This window comes from Sceloporus undulatus, chromosome 4 (genome assembly GCF_019175285.1).
Source record: "Sceloporus undulatus isolate JIND9_A2432 ecotype Alabama chromosome 4, SceUnd_v1.1, whole genome shotgun sequence".
NCBI classification, from domain to species: Eukaryota; Metazoa; Chordata; class Lepidosauria; order Squamata; family Phrynosomatidae; genus Sceloporus; species Sceloporus undulatus.
Genome location: NC_056525.1, coordinates 91,575,376 through 91,586,008, shown reverse-complemented (window position 1 = coordinate 91,586,008; position 10,633 = coordinate 91,575,376). Strand labels below are relative to the sequence as shown.

At 40.5% G+C, this 10,633-nt stretch overlaps 1 protein-coding gene across 1 annotated transcript in view; it reads left to right on the top strand.

Annotated features, from left to right (window-relative positions):
• The window catches only part of WLS (Wnt ligand secretion mediator), a 46,210-nt gene extending 39,331 nt beyond the window's left edge, over positions 1 to 6,879 (top strand). Inside the window, exons 8-12 of the mRNA XM_042465724.1 lie at positions 982 to 1,045; positions 3,681 to 3,824; positions 4,530 to 4,613; positions 5,097 to 5,250; positions 5,924 to 6,879. Coding sequence (XP_042321658.1) covers positions 982 to 1,045; positions 3,681 to 3,824; positions 4,530 to 4,613; positions 5,097 to 5,250; positions 5,924 to 6,033 — 556 coding nt within the window. The 3' untranslated portion in view covers positions 6,034 to 6,879. The remainder of the gene's footprint in view (positions 1 to 981; positions 1,046 to 3,680; positions 3,825 to 4,529; positions 4,614 to 5,096; positions 5,251 to 5,923) is intronic.
• The last annotated feature ends 3,754 nt before the right edge of the window (positions 6,880 to 10,633 follow it).

The following is a 10,633-nucleotide window of genomic DNA, read 5'->3' as shown; positions in this document are numbered from 1 at the left end:
CCTCACTTGGCCATGGAAACCCACTGGGTGATCTTGGGTGAATCACACCTTCTCAGCCCCAGAAAACCAACTGATAAGTTTGCCTTAAGGTTGCCATAAGTTGGAAACGAAGGAATTTAATAACATATACAGTGCACCCGCGTCATACTTGGCTTTCAGCATACACTGAAAGCTGCGTGGGGAGAAGGGGCAGCACGTCCCATAGGGAACAATGGAGTGTGCGCCCGTGGCACGCGCGCACCACCGCGTGGACGTGTACACCAGCCCCATTCATTTAAATGGGGCTTGAGCATAGGCAGAATTCGCTTTACGTGGGGGAGACCAAAACTGATCCCCTGAGTAAAGAAAGGGCGCACTGTATTATGGCATGGCCTTGGGAGCTGAATGTATTGGATTTCCAGTGGATGCTTATATAGAAGAACAGAAACCATAGTCATATTGGTTGGGGTTTCTGTGTGTTGCAATCCAAAAGAGATTTTCCTGTAAGATCTGCCATGTCACAGTTTGCCTTTCATTACTGCATGCTATGGGGGAACTGCTGCAATTTCTAGTGTTTAATAACATTTGGTTCCTTCCAAACCCTCCTCATAGAAACAGATAGGCCAAGATTCAGTGGAATCATTTGTGTCAGTGGAATTGATAGGGGCTGATTCTGCTTTCTCTCTCTAGTAGATATAGATGTCACCATCTATATTAATAGAGATAAAATGCCTAGGCTGTTTTAAATTGAAAGGGCCACTGAAGCATTATTCAGCCAGGTTAACATAGAATAAAATTGTATTTTGATAATAGATTATAAGTAGCATATTGTAACAATGCATTAACCTGAACAGTTTTCAGATAGCTTCCCCTGCATAAAGTCCATCAGGAGACTCTCAAGCATCACTCTTCCAGTACTTTCTGACTCCAAGAGGAACTTCTGCTTTATTTTATACTTCGCCTGTATATAGTTTGCTCTGTTGATTCTGTTCCATTTTTCAGGGGGGTACAATTGAAAAATCCTTTCTATAGTATCTGGGCTACAGATGTCGGCACAGAACTGGCTGTATCCTTTGCCTCTCGCTTCAGTGGGGCCATTGTTTTGCTTTTCATGGTGTGTCAAAAGAAAGAGGACAGGAAGCCATGACTGTTTTTGTCTCTCTTTTTTAAAATAAAATTGTATTTATTACAGTTCCACTAAATCAACAAGAATAAAACTTTAAAACAGGCTGAGGATATGAGTATAAGAATACATATAAGGGATGCTTAACTGTCATTTCCATTAGGGTAGTGACACTGTACAATTAGGGGGAACAAAAAGGTTCACTGAGGGAACCTTTCATGATGGGATATGACTGCTTTTCTCACAGGCTTGCTGAACCTGCCTCAAAAGTCTTTTAACTTTGTGAAGGTTACACTGATAAAATGATGGGAGGAGTTTATTTAAAAATTGTGGATCATTTGGGAGAGCCTTTCAACAAGTTTCACAGAAAACAAAATTGATGCTTTTCTGCAGAGTCCACCTTGGGGTGGTGTCATTTGATCAGAAACTATTTGGCTCATTGTTTTTCACTGAACATTTTGTCCAGTACATTCACACACACATAAAGATAAGCATTTCTGCTTTCTCAGCAGCAAGGATGAGGATGAAAGGTTCATGCCACTGCCTGGCTTAGGTTTAGACCACAAGCTAAGAGGTTGTGGCCAAAACCTGGGATGAGCAAAGTTTGGGCTTTTGTCTCTTCTTATTGGCAGTTGCTGTTTCCAACTATAATAAATTAAAACATATGTAAATCCCATTGATTCAGTGCCCTCCAGATATAGCCAATGGCTCTGGCAGTCTCTCACTATGTTGAGTTGAGTCTGGTGGCAGTTTAAGGCCAAAACATCTGGAGGGCCAAAGCTTCTCTGCTTCTGCTTTAGAATAAAGCAGCATACACACCAGAGGATAGCTTTAGGAGCCTTTGGTATTATCCACTGGGGTTTGGTTCCTTTGAATCTTTTTTTTGCCACAAACATGCATGATAAAACAGTGGCATTCCAGCCCAGGTGTCACCTAGTGTGGTGACAAGGTTTCCAGAGGAAGAGGTTTATGGAGGTGGGGCCAAAGAGCAGCTTCCCCCCGAAAAGTTGAGATAAGTTAATATGGTGAGCTCCACTTATGTTGCAACCCAAACCTCTAGCAACTCTTTCCAAAGTGATTGCTTGCTTTAAAACATCTTTGCCTATACTGGAGTAATAGATTTCAAAGAAATAGCCACGTTAGTCTGTGGAATCGGTATGTAGAGAGATCTTGCAGCACCTTTGAGACTAACTGAATGAAAGAAGTTGGCAGCATGCACTTTTTTTTATTCTTGGTTTTCAAGCAAAGTGTGGGTGTTTATTCCCAGCCTCCCGCAATAACTGCAGTTCCCAAACCGGAAACCACAAGCAGCCAAGGCAGTCCACAAATCAAAGAGCATCCAAAAATTGTGTATTTTTTAAAGTTTGTTCTGTCCAGTGCTTCTTCAAAATCCAAACTTTAGAAGCTTCTTCAAAAAGTAAGAGGAATAGTTAGCCCAGCTATTGTTTCATTATTGCTAGCTACGCATCTGCTGAACTAGCTTCCCTTCATCCAAACAAACTCATACCGAAATGAACTCAAACAGGCTCTGACCAAAACAAACGGCAACTGAAATACTCCTTCCAATTCTCCAATCTGTCCTTTAGAGAATAACATTGCCGTTTTTAACTCTGTATCCCCTTTTCTTCCAGGAGCCCTAAGTTGTAGAGGTTATTTTGTGGGTTTGTATAGTCTACAAGTTATTCCTTAGTGTCCTCTATATTGATTGAAATAAGGTTGTTGGAGAGACTAGTGCCTCTAAAGACTTCCAACCCACTGCAAAGGCTGCTCTGCAACTCCCAAACTTCCTCCTCCTCTGTCATCAATTCTTGAGTTAGGGGGGTTGGGAAGCTAGTCCAAGAGCTCTTGATGAGCCTCTACTATCCTTAACACCTTCTCCGGTGTGTGGGTGTCCAGCAAACTCTCCTCAGTTGCTGTATTTGTGGTGGTGGTGCGGTTGGGACAAGCTCTCGCCTCATATTTGCCTCGCCATCTCAACCCGAAATCAGGTAGCATGAACTTTAGTAGACTTAAGTCTACTTCCTCAGATGCATTGGTGAAATAGAAGTGATCATTCCATGTGAGGTTATTTTTCAATTTGCAGGCTTTTTCAATATTTTATTCTATATTATTGCCATCTGAAGAACTTGAAGGAACAGCAAGCAACACATGAGGTTTGGGACAAACTCAAATCAGTGCCCTTTTTATCTTTGCATAAAAGCTCTGCTGCATATACAGTCAGCCCTCCGTATCCACAGATTCTGCACCCACTGATTCCTCTATTCATGCTTATATATGTGTGTGTATTCCAAAAAGCAAAGCTTAATTTTGCTATTTTATGCAAAGGACACCATTTACTACACCACTTTATATAATGGAGCTTGAGCATCCAAAGATTTTGGTATCCACAGGAAGCCCTGGAACCAAACCCCAACAGATACCAAAAGCCCATTGAATATTGCAAATAGAAACTCCCCTCCCCGCAAAGTGTCCCCTTAAGAACAGAATGGAGTTTTGATGAGCAAAGCCAAATTAATTACCTGTTACTATCTCAATCTCTGCTTACTGTAATAACCGTTCCCTTAACTTTACTGATCAGATGGCATTTATTATTGTTGCTGGAATCTGTCTCTGTCTCTATTTCTTGTTGCTGTGTTTTATGGTGTTTCAAGTGTTCAGAAACATCAGTGGCAAACAGTCCAGTCTCCCAGCGATGTCCAAAGCCCGAAGGCTTCATTATGAGGTGAGAGATCTTCCAGCCTCAGAGGGCTGGGCCTTCCCCAAGTTGGCTGGCTACCCAGATTCAATGGAATGATAGGTCTTTCCCAGAAAGTCCAGGGCTGTTAAAGAAAATGCCTTCTAGGGATTTTGTACACTTTTCCATTAGGTTAGAATAGATGATGCCATGACCATTGGGAGGCTGACCGCAGGTTTCATGCAGGCTGTTAAATGAACTGGAGAAGGGGAAAGTCTTGTCTTTTATATTACTAAATATGGAGAAATCTGAAGACAGCTGCAGATGGGTCAGCCACTGATGTCTCCTTTGTGGAAGACACTAGCTGGAGGCTGAAGATTGCTATCTTGTAATATAACTGAGTGGAAAGTGAATCATCCTCCTGTCTCTGCGCAAGACAAGACAGATGCTGGCACAGACACTCCCCCTTCTCTTTCATCTTCACTTCAAAATAGGTTTGGGAAAGAGAAACAAAATGGTACAGGGTTCCCTGGCACAATTTTGTATTCTTGCACCTTTTACTTCAAGATCTGCTGTTTATATAGGTGTGACTTGCCAATCCAAACTACAACTGAAAACTGTTATTATGGGAGTCATGTTGCATTTCTTGCTTATGTCATCAGCCCACAACAGTCTTTATCACACAGCTTCTGGCTTGAAATATTTGAGAGAGAGTTTTTGTTTTCCCTGCTTACTCTTCTTTTCTCCTCTTAGGGGCTCATTTTTAGATTCAAATTCTTGATGCTGATCACCTTAGCTTGTGCTGCCATGACAGTGATATTTTTCATTGTCAGTCAGGTGAGTAGTCTTAAAAAGGCATGATGATTAATTTCTCTTACATGGTGGTGTGTGTGTTGTCAACTGGTGCCTCACTCATGTATTGTTGGGATTGAGTTTCTTGATTTGAAATGTGGGGTTTTGCCCTCCTCTCAAAAAACAAACAAACAAAAAACACATGGTGTGCACTTCTTGATTTGCACCATTATCAGTCGCAAGTCTGAGACGGAAGTGGGGAGGATGGCATTGTAGGTATATTTTTAATCCTTAACATTTATTGTGATTGTTATTCTTGTCCTTATATCACTAAGGAAGCAAGTACAACCGATGAAGCTATGCCATGTCAGAATGGGGATTAGAAACATAGGATATATGATTTCATCTATGCAAAGATCAATTTATTTGTGTTGACTTTAGACTCTTTCTTTCTTTCTTGACTTTTTCTGCTCACTCACTGGGTATGTATTCCATACTTCATTAAACCTTACTCTTCTTCCTGACTAGGTGACTGAAGGCCATTGGAAGTGGGGTGAATTCACCGTTCAAGTGAACAGTGCTTTCTTCACTGGAATTTATGGGATGTGGAATCTTTACGTCTTTGCCCTTATGTTCCTGTATGCTCCTTCACACAAAAACTATGGTGATGATCAGTCAAATGGTGAGATGATATTTGATACAGCAGTGACTTGATTGGACTTCAGAGAACTTTGGGCTTCTCTGTGTTTTGGAAACAGCTGGGATTACAGGCTGAGCATGGGGTTGTGATGACTAATGCTTTATTTTGCTTGAATGTAGCTGGAGGGCACACACTGTGAAGATATATGGTGCATAACTCTGATGGAGGAAGGGGAATAGGAAAGAAATGTATTGGTCTAGTTCGTCTAGTCATACAACGTTATTCCACATCTCATACTCCAATGTATTGTCTTGAGCCTAAACATTGTTAATGTCATGTATTTGGATTGTGTGTATATTCTTGTCATAGCCCATCCTTAGATGTTTTGGAATACAACTCACATCATCCCAGGGCAGCTTGGTCAGTTGCTGTGCTGGCTGGAGATGATAGAATTATCATCCTGTGTGGCACTAGACTGGGAAAGGCTGCTGTGTCTTGTGGATCAGTCAGTTATGTTGGTGCTCTCCATACCAGATCCTGTTTCAGTGTAGGAATTACCTTTGGGAGTCCTGCCTGTCTAGTTTGGTACTTTCCCTACCTTCCCAACTTTCATGAATACTTTTAAAGAAACTTCACTTTCCTCTACCTCTTCATAACCAATCCCCCTCCCTTGAAACTTTGGGCTTTCTTCTAAGATTTAGCTTTATGTTTTCAGGTGATCTCAGAGTAAACAGTGGAGAAGAACTTCAGCTTACTACCACTATCACCCACGTGGATGGACCCACAGAGGTTTACAAACTGGCTCGTAAGGAGGCCCAGGAGTAACTAATAAGGCAGGACTCGTTCGGCACAAAACTGCAGGCATTACACAGAATTATGATTTTATTTTCTTGCAAGAATGTGTCTGAAGTCATCTCAAGTGCCCATCATTGAAGGTGCACTTCCACAAAATGGTAGCAATCTGGAAAGAGCAGTTGGGAACACTCCTTGCTAATGGCGTATCTTTCTTTGGGAAAGGGGCTTGCATCAGATCTGGCCTTTTTTGACAACACTCTTACTTTGTCTTGAGAAAAAGAGAGAGAGAGAGAGAGATGACCCAGTGAAAGGATAGGTACCCTTTCCTATGTATGACCTTTGGATCCAGCTCTCATTGTCATCACACTTTTTGCTCCTGCTGCTATGAATATTCTTGGGAAACAGATCTGAATATTTCACATGCTTCCCAAGTCATGGTTTTATTCCACAGTTCCAGTGCTTATATTTAGAGCAGGGTTTTTTGGGTTTTTTTTTCTTGGCACTACACATAGCCAATTCACTTAATATTTGCATATTTCTTTTCTAATCTAGTGTAGCAATGCCTTTTGTAAAGTTTTGGTACAAAAAAGGGCATTTCAGTTTTAAAGTTAAACTCTATGTCTGTGTGTGTATGTGTGTGTGTGTGAGAGAGAGAAGGCCCTGAACACTAACAAGTCTTTCTGGTGTAGATACTCTTTTTATATGCCCTACGAAAACCTGTTTACTCGTGTGATACATAATCCATGGAACTGAAAGGTATGTCTGTATGTGTGGTTAAATATCTTCTTTTCTTTTTAAATAAATGCTCCAACTAGCATGGGGAATACTGTAGATCATCTCTCTTTTTTATACTATGAATAAAATACACCAATATTGTGACTGTTGCAGACTTCCTTTTGTAGAGAAACAACATGTTGCTGCATTTTCAACTGCCATCAAGTAGAAAATGTGGCTTATAGAAGTGATAATAGTGACATCTGCTGGGGAATCATATGCATTCACTGCTGTTCAATCACTATCCTTGCTTCATCATTTTAAACTTGTTTTTCAGGCAAATGAGTGGCATTAAAGTTTCATTATCTGGGAAAACTCTCAGACCCAACACACAGGACACCTTATAAAGCCAGGATAAGTAATGCTGTGGCCCTCTCGATGTGGGTGTAAAACTCCTATCAGTTCTCACTGTCATCTGTTTTCGGTCCTTTCTAAAGAAAATATATGACTAAGTGCTGTTTAAAACAGAACACCAAGAAAGTTTTAATAGTACAGTTGGCCCTCCATTTTCATGGGGATCCGTTCTGGACACACACACACCCGCAAAAATGGAGGCTCACACATATTCAAGCCCCATAGGCTTGAATGGGCGCACCCCCATGCACGTGGCCTGGGTGCATGTGCACAATATTGAAAATAGTGTGGGTTGCCCCTCCGCGGATATTCAAGGTCGCGGATCTCAGATCCAACAACTTAGGAGGGGCAACTGGATTCTAACTACAAGCCTCTTGATTTCAGGGGTAGGTGGAAGAGGAACTTGAAGACACAAATTTCTTGCAAATTATTTTATTTCATTTGTATCTACCTTTCTCCCACAGAGAAAGTAAAAGAAAACATCTTCACAATCAGGTTTAAAAATTAAAATCACCACATAAAGAAGTTTTGAAAAACCATTTAAAAAACTTGCAATAAATAAACTTCCCAAAAAGAAGCTCCCCTACTTACATATTCAAAGCCTGCTTAAACAAAAGGCCTTTGCCTGCCAGCAAATGAAAAGCAGGAAGAGGGTCTGCCTAGCCTTCCATGGGAGGGAGTTCCAGAGGATGGAAGCAGCCACTGAGGGTTGTGTGGTCACCAAGTGAGCCTGTGATGGTTTTGGGGCCAAGAAAAAGCCTCTCCCTGTAGATCTTAGAACTCTGGCCAGTTCATATGGGGCAATATGATCTTTCATATAGTCTGAACCTAAGCTGTATAGTATTTTGAATTGCCACTGCAGCAATATGGGGAATAAACCTTTCTGAGAAGCACAGATTATGACATGCCAAGCCATTCTTGTCTACTAAGATTTCAGGTTTAGAGCCAAACTTAGATATGATTAACTTCAGTTCCACTGTTTTTACTATCTTTTAAGTATGGACCTAGCTGTCCAGCTTCTGTATCTCTGGGTTCCTAGTGATTCTTGTATCAGTGAGTGACTCTATCAATACCCCCCCTCAATATGATGCAAGTTTGATTGGCTTGTATCTTCACTGTCTTCCCAAGTTCTCTAATAAATATTGTTAAACATGGGATAGCCAACACTGTGTCTCTCTGTCCAAAGATTCGTTCTTTTTGACCATTCTGTGCTTTATAGAGACTGAACTGTGGAAATTGGTTTTCTTGCTGGTGGGTTGGGAGGACTTTTTCCTCATGATATTGCAGAGCTGGGCATCTTTGCAAGGGAGTAGCAGCTGCCTTTTCCACACTCTCCAGGAGATGGCTACAAAACAGCAATTTACTGCCACCTTCTGGATCTTGAATTTTTCCATTCTTCCTCAACAATGCTTCCAGGTGTACTTTCCTGTCCATGCTTTTTTTTAATCTCCAGATGAAGAAACTTGTAATTTGGAAAGGCTGCACAAAGATTTGGGGGCCTTTTGCTTAGCCCAGACCTGCATAACTTGGCAATAGGTATGCGTCAAATTTAAAATAGCCTAAATTTCTTTGGGCAGCAGATAGGTTTTTAGCAGCTCACTTTCCAAGTAAAGGTATAATTAATGATTAAAATATTTTGCAAATAAACCATATTATAAAAAAGGAAATTCCAATTAATATCAGTTGATTACATTTAGTAGTTAAGATTGTTATTAGCTAAACAGTACAAGTTTTAATATATTTTTGAGGTTTTTCTTACTTTTTACATTTGGTGAATGGGATATATAACACTTCTTGTCAGTAACCAGTCAACATCCCTGGGTTTCCAGGGGAGAAAGCCTAGGAATGGAGAAGTAGGAGTCTACATTTTTTGCAGGCCACCCGAAATTCTTTGGCAGGCTGCAAGTGGACCATTAGCTGTATGTTGTGCAGGCCTGGTATAGCCTAATAAAGGTATTACCAAAATGTGTATTATGGTCATTGTGGCTACACTGTGTTTGTATGACTTACAAGAATACCAGGTTTAGCTGCTCAGAAATGAGAACCTACTCTGGATGAAGTGGAGTTTATACCACCTTCAACTGGGGCTTCCTTTTCTGAGATCTTTTTCTGCAACCAAAGGCTTTACGATTGTGGCTCCTAGTGATCTGCTTAGACTGAAGAAGGACCTACAGTCATCTCCAGCCATGACATTATACAGACTACCTGAACAACAGAGAACCAAATTTTATTGGCTTTTAAAATTGCCTTCCTTGTTACCAGTGAACTTTGGCCATTTGGGATGTGATCTGATGAAATCTGATAATCTGTAGCTACTTTCTCCTGTAGCATCAAGACAATATGCAGACTATATGGCTTTCCTGTCAGGTCCCCTGGCTTGCATCAAAAGCACAAAGGGCTCCTGAAAGCTAAACCCAATATGATGTGTCTCTTCTCTAAAAGCAATACCTCTTGCCTTTTGCTCATTTTGATTTCAAAATGAGTGACTCAATATGGCCTAGAAAGGCAAAAAACGCATGCAGCAATTTTTAAAACAAAATCTTTGTGGCACTTTAAAGATTTGCACATTTTAAAGAGTCTTGCAGCACCTTAAGGCCTCACATATTATAATTTTTCTAACATGAACTTTTTAGACTACAGCACGCTTCAGAAGCATGAAATGTTATTCAGAGTCTCAGATAATAAATACATTACATGAGGCAGGGGAGTGTAAAAAACAAGGAAATTAAATATGAGCAGTGATAATTTCTTATCAATAGTAACCACTCACACAAAACACATCTTTATATTGCTGACTGCATACAGGCCTCGATAATAATAATTTCTTACTCACCTCTCCCTATGGATGGTTATTACAATCCTGTTGTTACTGTCAACTAGAGTAGACCCACTGAATCAATGGGATTTGCCTATTTGTTGACTAGCCATGGAAGAATTGGTTTAATAGGTCTAACATAGAGTAAGCAATAGAATTCTACCCATAATGTGGTTTTAAATTTGTTAAAACTTTGTTCAAGCCCCAGGAGGTGAAGTTGAACTTCAGGAAATTGCAGTTCATCTGTTTGACATTGCAAGCTGTCTTTGAAGTTCCATGTAAGAAAGGCCATTGTAATGTCAGGGACAAAGTGTTCTGGGAGGTTGGTGTTTTAAAAAATAAAAATGCTATTTCATATGTCACATTTGTGTCTGTTTATTTTTTTCCAGCCTGTTAGTCTGGTGTAAACTGCAGTTGGGGCATTGCTGGCAAAAGATGGCATATCTCAAATGAAAAGATCAGCTGTTCTTTGAACTTCTTATACTGCAAATGATGCTATTAATCCCTGCAACAGTGTTATCAAGCCAGCATCATGTAGTGGTTTGACTGTTGGATATTTTAGAAATATCCACTGGGTCACCTTGGATGATTCACGTACTCTCAGCCCCAGAAAACACCATTATACAGTAACTTTAGGGTCACGGTCACCATAAGTCAGAAACTACTTGGAAGCCACACAGCAACAAC